This window comes from Cetorhinus maximus, chromosome 9, assembly GCF_964194155.1.
Source record: "Cetorhinus maximus chromosome 9, sCetMax3.hap1.1, whole genome shotgun sequence".
NCBI classification, from domain to species: Eukaryota; Metazoa; Chordata; class Chondrichthyes; order Lamniformes; family Cetorhinidae; genus Cetorhinus; species Cetorhinus maximus.
This window is the reverse complement of record NC_135887.1, coordinates 5,782,823-5,795,607: the sequence shown is the minus strand read 5'-3', so window position 1 is coordinate 5,795,607 and position 12,785 is coordinate 5,782,823. Positions and strand designations below refer to the sequence as shown.

General features: G+C 43.6%; 1 protein-coding gene across 2 annotated transcripts in view; it reads left to right on the top strand.

The window, feature by feature from the left end:
* Positions 1 to 11,459, top strand: part of sez6b (seizure related 6 homolog b) — an 871,087-nt gene extending 859,628 nt beyond the window's left edge. For both annotated transcript variants that reach the window (XM_078547969.1, XM_078547968.1), the window contains 2 exons: positions 2,907 to 3,024; positions 7,888 to 11,459. In XM_078547969.1, the coding sequence (XP_078404095.1) occupies positions 2,907 to 3,024; positions 7,888 to 8,053 (284 nt within the window). In that variant the 3' untranslated portion in view covers positions 8,054 to 11,459. The remainder of the gene's footprint in view (positions 1 to 2,906; positions 3,025 to 7,887) is intronic.
* The last annotated feature ends 1,326 nt before the right edge of the window (positions 11,460 to 12,785 follow it).

The following is a 12,785-nucleotide window of genomic DNA, read 5'->3' as shown; positions in this document are numbered from 1 at the left end:
TCAATTTTCATCCATTGAAATTAAACAGATGGAAAATCTTCGGGAGCATGGACCCACATTCCTGATCTTTGCTTCATGCAGATGAAGCTGCAGAGGGAACATGGTTCAGGAAATGACCCCTTACCGGCTATTCCCGTTAAGAAGATGGTGCACCAGATTCGGGAGAACCATTTCTAACAGGATTTCAATGAGAAAGCAGTGGATTATTTAACATCAGCAAACAAGCACATTAAATCAAGATGGGCTGTGGACCGTCTAACCCATGTTCCTTTTATTGGTCTAGAAGCTCTAGGGAATGTGTAATTGCCAGTAGTGTACTGTAGCGCTGGCAGTTTATGGTTTATATAAACTAAAGTCGATTTACTTATTAATCCATGCCAAAAATGTTTCCTGGTGGCAAGTATTGCTGCATGTAGTTCACAAGATCAACAAATTATTGAATTCATTCACAAAATATAAAGCATTGGAGGCTCTGACCTGGCTTTATTGAGTAATGAGAAGTGCTTTAAGGATTTAATGGAGATAAATGCAAGATGCTGCATCTTGGAATAGGAAATCGAAAACATGCATACAGTGAACAGATCTAATTTAAGCAAGCCTGGGGACTGTGGAACTGAGTGAAGCAGAGTCCGAGGAGAATGTATCACCCAGGAGAACACCGTTCACAATTCAAGGAGAAACTAGCCCACCCAGACTGACTAAACAAAATAACAGGACATAAATTAAGCCCTGCTGCTCTGGTCCAGGCAGCCTTCCTGTACCTTAATTCAGCAAGTTAAGGTGGATAAGTTGTGGGAGTGGGGGTGGGGGGTAGTGGGGGGTGGGGGAGGTTGCTGTGGGAACGCAGCAGGAACACAGCGCACACCCTGCCTCCCCCTTGTATTATCCCTACCAGGCAGAGTGGAGGTTTGAAATCAGGCCTTCTTATATTGGAGAGGATTCCAAGCTAAGCCTCAGAGATGATGCCACAGGATTTGGGGCTCCCAGTTATCAGCAAAGAGTTGTGGAAATTAACTTGTTTTCATCGGGGCAAAGAGAGGTATTGATGAGGAGTTGTCTAAAGCATTTAAAATGCTGAGAGTTACAGATGAGACAGATTGCAAGAGAGATATTGAGACACTTCATCTGGAGACCGTGCAGAGAAGAGCCATCAGGCTGATGGCTGAAGGAGGGGCTTGCATTTATATAGCAACTTTCTCATTCTCGGGGTGTCCCAAAGCACATTTCAGCTACTTAATTATTTTTTGCTTTGACGTGTAGTGACTGTGGTACAGGAATGCAGCAACCAATTTGTGCACATCAAGGGCCCAAAAAGCAATGAGATAAATGGTCAGTGTATTTCTTTGGTGGGGTTACGTGAGAGATTGATGTTGGCCACACAGAACTCTCCTGCTCTCCTTTGAATAACGCCATGAAATTTTTACATCCATCTGAGAGGTCCTCATTTTAACTCCCCTTCCAACTGATGGTGCCTCCGACATCGTAGTACCCCCTCAGAAGTGTCAACCTAGATTATGTGTTCACATCCTGGAGTATGAGCACGCACACTTCTGACGCAGAGGCAAGAGTGAGACCACTTGTTGAGCTTGACACTACCATCAAAGGACTGAGGAAAGTCAGGAAAAACTTAGGTTTTTTTTAGCCTGGAAAGGTGACATCTGTGAGGTGGTCTCATAGAGACATAGAAAATAGTTGAGGGAATGGAAAAGGTGAATTCAAAATGCTATTACCAATTACAAAAGTAGGAAAATCCCAGTCACCTTCCTTTCATTGATCTTAAGTAGCTATTAATGCCCTTAATCTGTATAACAGCAGGCAACCCTGCTGCCCAACCCCATCCTGCCTCATTAAAAATGGCCGGGAGGCAGGATGGAGCTGGGGGATTGCCATGCAGGCCACCAGCACTACTTTTAGCACCCGCCTGCCTCTGATCCCAGCACAACAGGGCCTAAAAATCAAGCCCCAAGTTTCAGATGCCTTACTGTAGAAGAATATCAAGGCAATGGAAGAACATTCACAAAGATGATACTAGGCTTTACTTATAAGGCGATACTAGAAAAATGAGGTTACTTTCATTAGAGCAAAGGTTAGGAGGAGAACTAATAGAGGTGTTCAAAATTATGAATTTTTTGCTAAAATAAATCAGAAAAAATATTTCTGCCGGTCGGTGAGTTGGTAACTGGATGGCCAAAAGAACAAAGGCAAGAGGTTAGGAGAATTTATTTTCCACTGAGGATAGTGAATAACATGAGGAACAGTTCAAACAGAAAGCTGAATCCATAATAGCTTTTACAAAGACAGTAGATGCGTGAGGTGTCAGCCATGACTCACTTGCTAACACTCTTGTCTCTAAGTCACATGGTTCTGGGTTCAAGACCACCTCTCAGGGCTTGAGCACAAAAATCAAGGCTGACGCTCCAGTCCAGTGCTGAGGGAGTGCTGCACTCTCGTGAGGCGCATCCCTTTGGATGGGATCTTAAACTAGGCCCTCTGCCTGTGCAGGTGGATGTAACGGATTCCATGGCACTATTTCGAAGAAGAGCATGGGAGTTATCCCTGGTGCCCTGGCTAATATCTTCCCTCAAACAACATTACAAAACAAGATTATCATAATGCCATTTGTGGGTGTTTGCTGTGTGCAAATTAGCTTTTGTGTTTCCTACATTTCAAAAAGTACTTCATTTACTGTAAAGTGCTTTGCGATGTTTGGTGGTCATCAGGAGTGCTACATAAATGCAAGTCTTTTCTTTTCATTTCAAATAGAAAAGCTTCAAACAAGAAAAGCGGGGGGAGTGAGCTTAGTGGACAGCTATTTATGAACGTACACCTGACAATGTGAATGGTCCATGTTTCCATCAGAAAATGTGTTTGATTTCATGTGTGTAAGATACCTGCTTCTCTTGCAGTGGCCAAGCCCGCAGCCTCTCTGAAGCAGATGCAGGGGAGTAATATTGCTATCGCGGTGTTTATTCCGGTGATTATCGTAGCCCTTCTCATTGGCGGGATCTATTTCTACGTCACCAAGTAAGTAGCTACAGAAAGTGCAAAGTTAACAGCAGGAGCTGAACTTAGTAACACAGGATATTCAGTTTCCGTGGCAGATTGGTGATACACTTGCACGAAAGCAAAAATAGAATATTAAGGATATTAACAAGTGAAGGCTGAAAGCCTGCCTAAAGCACCATTGGAGACAACTTCTGAAGTTGCATCTTTTTTCTTATTGCAAAGCTCATTAAACATTTTTTATGTTGTGACAAAATATTTTGCGAGCAGACAGGCAAAGGCAAAGATCAGAAATCTGATAAATATCTCCTGACCTCATGAAGGATTTAGTAGGTTACATCCTTCCAATTATTATTATTGGGATACTTTCACCTAAAATATGACTTAACAAGCCGCATTATCTGTCAGGTCTCATTTCAGCAGGAGGACCTCCTTACCCTTAATGAAGATCACTTTATCCTTGATTGTGACACCGGTAGTTTAATGAACAACATTCATCTGACACATTTCAAGGATTACACATCATGGGGTAGGGCTGCCATTTTGGACAAGATCAGCAATCTGTGTGGGAATTACACCCAAAGTTGTGTGACTTGAACCGTAATTTTGGCTTTGCTAAAAGTTTCCGCTCAAACTCATTTGCATAATCGCAAACATTAAAACTCTTCCCTGAATCAGTGAAATTAGGCAGTCATTTAGGGCGGTAATTGCTCCATTTTTTCCCCCTTGCGTTTAAAAGTGTTCCTTGATGTACTTAAGAGTCGTGACCTGGCACAGTTTTATTAACACGGCTGAAAAAAGGTTTTTCACAAAGAAGTATTTTTAATAAGAGTGTCCAATCCACCAACTGCAAGTAATCTGATTTTAGAAAGCTGAAAACCACTTTAAAAAAACTACACTGAACTCGTTTTATGCTGGTCTGCATCTTGGAAAATTAAATACGTTTTAATATTTAAAACCTTTTAAAACGTCGCCTGCCAATGCCCGTGAGCCTCAAAAAAGACTTCATTTGGAAAACCTCTTCGAAGGGCTGTGAACAGGCATAACTTGCAGAACTCGCCATGGTGATTAATTCAGTCTAGGGGTGTGGGTGGGGCCGGCTTCTAGTGCAATTCTGCTTGAAACGGCACCGAAGACGGTGGAAATTTGATTTGCGCTAAATCTAACTTAAGTTGGAAATTCCTCAATCATTCACACTGGTTTGGCTTTTTTTTTTGGGCGATTTGCACTGGCCTGCACTACCTAGAAGAAACTCTACTCCAAAATGCGGAGATAACAGCAAAATGCTGCGGATGCTGGAAACCCGAAATAAAAGCCGAAAACTCTGGAAAAACCCAGCATGTCTGGCGGCATCTGTGGAGAGAGAAACGTTTAGTTAACGTTTCGAGTCCATGTGACTCGTCTGCAGAGCTCTAAAGGAGAGTCAGACGGACTGGTAGCGTTAATTCCGTTTCTCTCTCCACAGATGCTCCCAGACATGCTGGGTTTTTCCAGCATTTTTTTATTTTTAATGCAGAGGTAATGTTATCGACCCAAGCTGAACCACCATAATTAGAGGTTGAATTCAAATCTGACACCTTGGGTTGAGGGCCTTAATTGTGCAGGAGGAGGAAGGAATGAGATTGTTTCCAAGCTGCACACGCAGCTCAGCTTTGGTTCACAATGGTCTCCAATTTTGAACTTGCCTGTGTTCCCAGTTAGATGATCGGGGGTTACGTCCCACTCCTGGGCCCCTGTTCTTGACACCCTGGAACCAGACACAAAAATGGGTGCGATGGCCATCCAGGGCGATTCTCTCTCTCTTTGTCGACAAGCCCTGAGGTTCTGTGCTGCCCCACCCCTGGGATAAGAAGCTCACTGCGCAGAGAACTGTGGACAGGAGCCCACGTTCTACTATTTCATGGTACAATCAGGCATGAAAATGACCAATCTCACCTGAACTTTGGAAAGCACTTCACAGACATAAAAAGCCAACAGCTGTTGGGGCTTTTTTACTCTTTTCACGGAATGTAGGCATCACTGGCAAGGCCAGCATTTGTGGCCCATCCCTAATTGCCCTTGAGCTGAGTGACTCGCTAAGCCCTTTCAGGGGGCAGTTAGAGTCAGCCACATTGCTGTGGGTCGGGTGTCATGTGTAGGCCACACCAGGTGAGGGTGGCAGATTTGCTTCCCTAAGGGGCATTGTGAACTGGATGTGTTTTGATGACAATCAGTGATAGTTTCATGGGCCTGAATTTCCTGGTCGGCGTGCGGGGGCGGGGCCCTGCTCGCTGATGCGTAAAATGACGCTCGGTGATGTCGGGCGTGTGTCCCGACGTCACCACATATCATTCCGATCTTCAGTTCAGCCGGCGCGCCGAACTGTCAGAGGCCTATTAAGGCCAATTAAATACCAATTGAAATAATTAACTGAGCTGCCTGTCCAACCTTAAGGTCGGCGGGGTGGGTGGGGGGGCAGGCGAAGAGCCCAGGCGGCCTTCGCATTTTTCATGGAACCTCATCCACGGGCGGGATGAGGTTTCGTGAAGGGTTTATAAATGTAATAAAAAAATTTTTAGCAAAATTCATTGACACGTCCCAGCTCATGTGTCATTGTCACATGAGGAGACATGCCTGAACAATTTTTTTTAATTTTTTTTTCAAGTTTTCCAAATCTAATTAATCTCCCCGAGGCAGCTCTGTGCCTCGGAGATTTCTGCGCTCTTTCGCGCACATGTGCAAAAGAGCGCAGGCCCCTACTCTCCCTCCTCATCCCGCCCGCACAGGTAGCACTAAGCACTTCCGGGTGCGCATCACGCTGGGCGGGGCCTTAATTGGTCCGCCCACGCAAAATGGCGGCACTCGCACCCGCTCCTGAACCGCCCGCCCAACAGGGAGAAAGTTCTCCCCGTGGTCACTGTTACTGAAGCTTTCAATTCCAGATTTTTATTAATCGATTGAATTTAAATTTCACCGGCTGCCCTGGTGGGGATTTGAGCCTGTGGTCCCCAAGGATATTAGCCTGGGCCTGTGGATTATGAGTCCAGTAGCATTACCACTGCCTCCCCTGTCCCTTGATTTGAGTAGGTTTAAGTTAAACCGAAAGAAAAACAGAAAATGCTGGAAAAACTCAGCAGGTCTGGCAGCATCTGTGGAGAGAGGAACAGAATTAACGTTTTGAGTCTGTATGACCCTCCTTCTGTCCCATCCCTGAGGTAAGAAGTCCGTATGAAGAAGGGTCATACGGACTCAAAACGTTAGCTCTGTTCCTCTCTCCACAGCTGCTGTTAGACCTACTGAGTTTTTCCAGCATTTTCTGTTTTTATTTCAGATTTCCAGCATCCGCAGTATTTTGCTTTTACCTTTAAGTTAAACTGCTTTAAAATTGGCCTCAAATTTTCAAAGAAGTAAATCAGAGCAAATTGGGAGAATATTCATCACTAACGTGCTTTAGGCTAAAAATTGAAAAGTTGCCATTTTAAACAATCTGGTGTTCATTTTCTTTACTCCTGCCTGTCAGGCATTGGATGCGTTTTCTTAACCCTGCGCCAGAGTATATTAGATCACCTAAATGTAACGAAGACAGGGAAGTCAAGGGGGAAGAGGAAGGGTAAGGCACAAGCCCATAGGAAGCCCACCTAATTTTCTGTTCAGCGAGTTGTCTCATCGGGAATTTCATCATTAGAAAGCCCTCCTCAACAAAATGTCAATATTTGATATGGTTGTTCTGATAATGTAATCACCTCAAATTCTGCTCAGTCTCCTGAGTAACTGGAAATCTCACCTTTCAAACCAGCTCTCAGTCAGCTAAGGGTGGAACTTTAAAAATACACCTTCCGCCTTGACTTCATTTGCACCCTCGTTTGAATCCAGCCAAGCACGATTCCAGCAGCAATTAACGATCAGGGATGGAAAACATATCTAATTTTCCCCAAACTAACACAGGAGCACCAAAGCCAATTATAGGACCCGTACCACTGCCGTGCCTTAGATCAATAAGCTCAGTCCAAACCAGTGATCAAACCTGGAACCTTTCTGCTCTGTGCGACTCATCTCCTCCTTGCTGTTTATCAACAGCACAGTTTATAAACAAGATCTCAAATACTGGTAAGCTCAGGTAGAACTGAATTCCTTGTCAGCGCTTATTGTTTCTGTCCAGCCTCCACTGCTCTGCTGTTAAAACCTGCATCCTTTCCGCATGGTGCCTCCAGATGTGATTTTTTTTCAAAGCTCTCCCGGCCCACCTCTGACATTGCACCCTCATAAACTTGTACTTATCCAAACTCTGCTGCCCATTTCCTACCCTGTATCATGTCCTATTCATCTCTCCTGTGTTCACTGACCCGTAGAGTGTTAGTTCCCTGTCTGACAGTGCTTTGATTTTAAAATTCTCATCCTTTTTTTCAAACCCCTCCATGACCTCGTACCTTTCCACCTCTATAATCTCCTCCAACCCTCCAACCTTCTGAGATTCCTCTGCTCCTTTAACTCTGGCCATTTGTGCTTGCTTGATTTTAATTGCTCCACCATTGGTGGCTGTGCCTTCAGCTGCCTGGTCCATGGGCTTTGGAATATCCTCCCTGAATCCCTCCACTTCTCTTTCTCTCTCTCTCTCATCCTTAAAAACACTCCTTCAAACTTACCTCTTCAACCAAACTTTTGCTCATCTGTCCTAATACCTCCTTCTCTGGCTCAGTGTCAGATTTTATTTGTTGACACTCCTGTGAAGGGCCTGGGATGTTTTACCACATTCATGGTGTTGCTATTGTAGTGTAAGGGTCCATCAACATTCAATTTCTGTGACAACAACATTTTTGTAGCCTCTGTCTGACTTGCAATGTTCTCTCTCCACGAAGTGATTTGACTCAGCTGAGATGGCCTCTTGTACTTCATTTCTCTTCCCAGGTACCAGGGAAAGTCCACATTAAGGCTGCCACTGGCCGGTCCTCACCCCTACAACCACATCACCGTGGAATCAGCATTTGACAATCCCATATATGAGACAGGAGTAAGTAATGAGCCCCTCCAGCTGAGGGATTTGGATCCTGAAAGTGCGCCTGCCCTTACCTGAACGGCTTCCATCACATCACAGTTATCCTCTCACCGGCTGCATGCCATCGGCATGAAACTGTTCTGAAGCCATCAGTCTGTCATCTCACAAATTCTTTGCATACTGTATGTAAAAATCATTACCATTCTAATTTATTTTCAGCATAATTTTCGTTCAAGTTTCAGTGTGACTTCTCGGTGTGTCAGTTACTTCCCCCCCTTTTAGTCCTACACGCATTATTTTGTTGGAAAACTGCAAAACTTTCTATATAAGTTAGCATGTTCATGTTTACATTTTTGGTGGTGTCTGTGTGTATCTATTGCTTTCGAATCGACTGCGTCTAATGTAAGCGGTACTTAGGTGCAGTGTCTTTGGGTAACAGAACGCTGACAGGATCTTACTGTAATACTGAACGTGCAATAAAGGAGGTCGGTTGATTCGAAATCCAGCCACTCTCAGTAAAGATTGGCAGTGAACTAGGGATGCAATATTTATTGAGCAGCCTTAGCAACACAGCTGAGAGATTTCTCTCTCCGACTCCGAGCTTTCTCAATATCCTGCAGACGCTGCTGCCTCACAGGGTGCAGGCCCACCTGATATATTGGCAACCTGGCCAAAAGAGACTGTATTATTAGTAGATAATGAACAAAATGCATTCAGAGTTACTGAGATTAGTTTTGCCCTTTGCAAAAAGAATCCAGGCGTGCTTTCCAACTTGTTCCAATTCTGGAGCCTCAGCAATTTACCTGAGGATTGATTAATACTTCACAGCCGCTTAAAAACAACTCCAGGCTGACCGAACTCATTGCTTTACAACAGACCTTAGTTGGGGCGGGTCATCACCAAGCTCCGACATCTCAGTTTAAAGGCTTTTAAATAACAAGCCCTTGATCACTTATTCAATTATTTACCTCATCTTCTCCCCTGTTCTTTTCCACCTTGGTCCTGTACGTCGTGTCCCCTTGACCTCAATTTAAAAACCTTTTAGTGCTGAATGTCACTTCTTTAACCTGTTAAAATATTTGTACAATGCAGCCCATGATTCAGGATCTTAAAATGCTGTAAATTATTTAATGAAGAGAGAGGCTGACATTTAGGAATGTTCACCTGTGGGCCCTATATTCTTTCTTTCACTACTTGGAGCAGAAAGCCCTCCAGTATAAAGCAAAGAGCAGCACCTAATGCCCATGCCTACTCCTTGCCACAACTGGCAAATGGAGCAATCTGAGGAGAAACACTGTTTAATTTACTCTGAGTAAATAGAGATTGGATATTTTTCACACTTAATATGAAAGTCCGATGTTCACTTGTTGTTAAGAGACTTTCCCATTGAGGATGCTCGCACAGCCATTTGCCCTTACTTCTCGATATAAAGCCACTGCCAAGGAATTTTAAGAGCTATCAACCTTTTCATTCTTTCCAAGTGAAGGGTGGGATATTTTTCCTCTTCTTCAAGGTTGTTGCCCAAAAACTGAACAAAATAATAACCTGGGGATGGCAATCTTTTTTTAACCCACTCACCGACAGGAACTTTGGGTTGAAAAAACTGGTCGAATAGCTGTGTGAAGCTTCACTAAAACTGGACCACCGATCTCAGTGAGTCCCGGCTGTTTTACATTAGAGTCAGCTACACTAACACCAGGTATTTTCACTTCACTACTGCATTACATAGCAAGATGAAACCGTGAAAAATACTCTCTGCTGGCATGTTGCCTAAGCCCCCCCTTGATGCATTTTTCAATTTAGGCAGCTAGCCTTCTGACTTGGAACAAGAGGGAGCTTTATTAATCTATTCAAATTGGGGTCCTATGACCTGGATAGGACCCTGATGAAATTTTAGCGTTTGCAAAGGTTGGCTCGCACTGGATGTAGCACAGCCTAACCAGCAGTCCTTCAAGGAACCGATGGCAAGCCATTTGAAAATTGCTCCAGGCAAACTCATGAGTATTAAGGAATACTCCTCCTCACCCCACAGCCAGACCATCCAAACCACCACCCCACTTCGTGGTAGCTCTCCAGCCCCTTATTTAATGCTGCTGGCTTGGCTCCACCAGGACTCGCCAGGTTTCCAATGAACCCACAATTGACACGCTGCCTGTCCGAATTGATTGGACATCCCGCCTGCTCATTGAGCAGGTGGGGAGGACACCCTGGGCATTGCTCACCTGATCTGTGGCCCAATGGAAAATCAGCCTCCATCTTTCCTATGTGTTGTAAAAGCAGCCTCTGTATACAGATGTTTGACTTGTTCAGATGTAATCCCTCTGTCTGCCATTTTAACGGACAATTCAACACATTGGGTCACACCTCCAGTAAAATAACAGAAAGGAAGTTTCGTAAAAATGTGTCAAGCATTCATTTGCTGACATTGTCCAGAACAATTTCATTCCACCAATCTTAGCTTACTTAAAACCTGGCCAAAACATAGTGAAAAATATGCCAATGGAGCCAAGGTAACATCTTCTTATCTCCATCAGCGAAGGGAAGCGAGACCACAAAGTCAGCGGGCAGCCTATCCATGTAGTTAAGGAATGCAAAGAGTTTGCCTCTTCACAAATGCTGTTGCACCCATAGTGCAGAGAGGAAAATTAGATTCCATGGGATAAATTTTCCAAGATGCCCCTTCACTGGATTTAGTAGACAACCGGGAATGCGTTCCTGATTTTCCGATAAGCCCAACGTGTGAGACCCATGCTAATTGCTTGGGGTCTTGGAAAATGATGTCCTGGTGCTCCGTCTGGAAGTGAAGTAACAATTGATTTAGTAACCAGCCTAATCAAAATATTAAAGCAGTGACTCCCACAAAAATCCAAACCACAGTCAAAAACAAAACAAAAATTCTTCCAAATTCTACACTTGCACCGACCCACAAATACACCTCGTGTAGTATTTTTATTCTGAAGAGAGTATTATGCGAGATTGAACTGTGTGGAAGAGAATGATATTTTGTTATACTTGGACTCCAGTCTCTAGTTGTTAAAAATTATTGTTATTTGCAAGGTGATGATTTATTTCTCAAACCAGGTTGACTGACAAATTAAGCTTTAAGATGAAAACAGTAATTACCAAAATATACGCCAAGCATTATCATATATCCCATTAATTCTAGTTAAGGATTTGGTATTATTTTGTTTGTGAACTTTAAGTAGAATACACAGTAGTAAATACCCTGTGGGGGGGAAAAAAATCTGTATATTCAGTCCAAAGCTTTATTTGCAACAGAAAGTTGGAATATTAAAAATTGAGCACCGAAAAATCTAATGCGTCAAACTAAAGTATTGTACCATATGCACAAAGGTTTACTCCCAATTTACTTGTTATTTATTATAAGGAAACTGCGCCAAACTGGATTATGTGATTGCTAATCAATATGGTCTCTAGTAACTGTGGATGAATACTAATTTATTATTAAAGTGTGTGGCATCTGTTCATTTTGTTTGCTGTTGTTTCTTACTCTTTATTCATTTTATGATTTTCTTTATGGGCTACCTGGGGCTGGATTGCAAAATATTCCTGGCACCATTTTCTGTGGCAGAGAACGAGCAGCCCAACAGGAGGTAGAGTTAACAGCTCCCTGTCCCCAAAATTAACTTATAGAACTAGTTTTGAGCCAGTGACATTTAGTCTTTGGCTTCCTGTGGGCTTCCCTTTCACTTGGAATGGTTACCATTTTAAACCGTAACAGACATCTCTATGACAAACATAATCGGTTATCATGTTGTCATCTCACTTGGCCGTGGGTTTAGCTCTTCAGCAGAGCAAGAGGTGTCAAAGAGATTGGCGTGAAGCCCACTGGCACAGTGGCTATGACTCCTAACTGGAAAGGAATTTTGCTTAAGAGACCATTTGGCCCTCAAGCCAACGCAAATTTCATTGGCTTCCGACAAAAAAGTACGGGCTGCTTGGCTCTGGCCTTGGCCAGCTCAGATACTTGTTATAGTCGCACATTTCAGCCTTCAGTTTTGGCTGTCACCTCTCTCTACAGATATTAACCTTCAGGCAGCCATTGCTTCTGCTATGGATCAGCTTTTATTTATTTTGATGAGGATGAGGCAGTCAAAAATGTCTTTTCCTGATCCTGATACAAATATCTCTATTTGGGCTGAAGAAATATTGCAAAGTTGTCAGTGCCAGAAAATGTTAGCGGCTCCATTTCTGGGAAACAGCCACAGAATCTCACCTCATGTCAGTTCTTTCATTTATCAACAATCATGAACCCTTACTGTCCCCGCAGCAGTAGACAGAGAGGCCTGCAACTCAGAGTCGTTCATCAGATGTTGACAACAGAAAGAAGACCAGACTTACTAAACTATGTGAAGAAACTGGAGTTGGTTTGCCTGATAGATTGAGTGACCTGTTTCCTGTGCTGTATACTGTTGTGGCTCTATAAGGCAGAGGGATTGGTTTTGGGGTGCTCCAGCAAAGATCTGGGACAAACGTGATGGGCCAAATGGCCTATTTCCATGCTGCTGACCTTCTGTGGTTCGAATCAACTTCCTTAAATAACAATTTACAGCATTGCAACCTTGATAGTTTAAAAATCCAATTTGTATTTATAACACTGTTCCCCACGAGGGCCCCCAGCGCTATCCATTCCCCGGTCCACAGAGTAGTTATAATTCTGTTATCCCTCTACCATTCTGCATGTTTCACAGGAGCATGTGATAGACTGTCAGGCTGGAATTTTCCTGGTCGGGCCATGACTCTGAGGTCAGGACTATATGTGTGCCCCAAGCCCCTGCTTGCTGGCAGC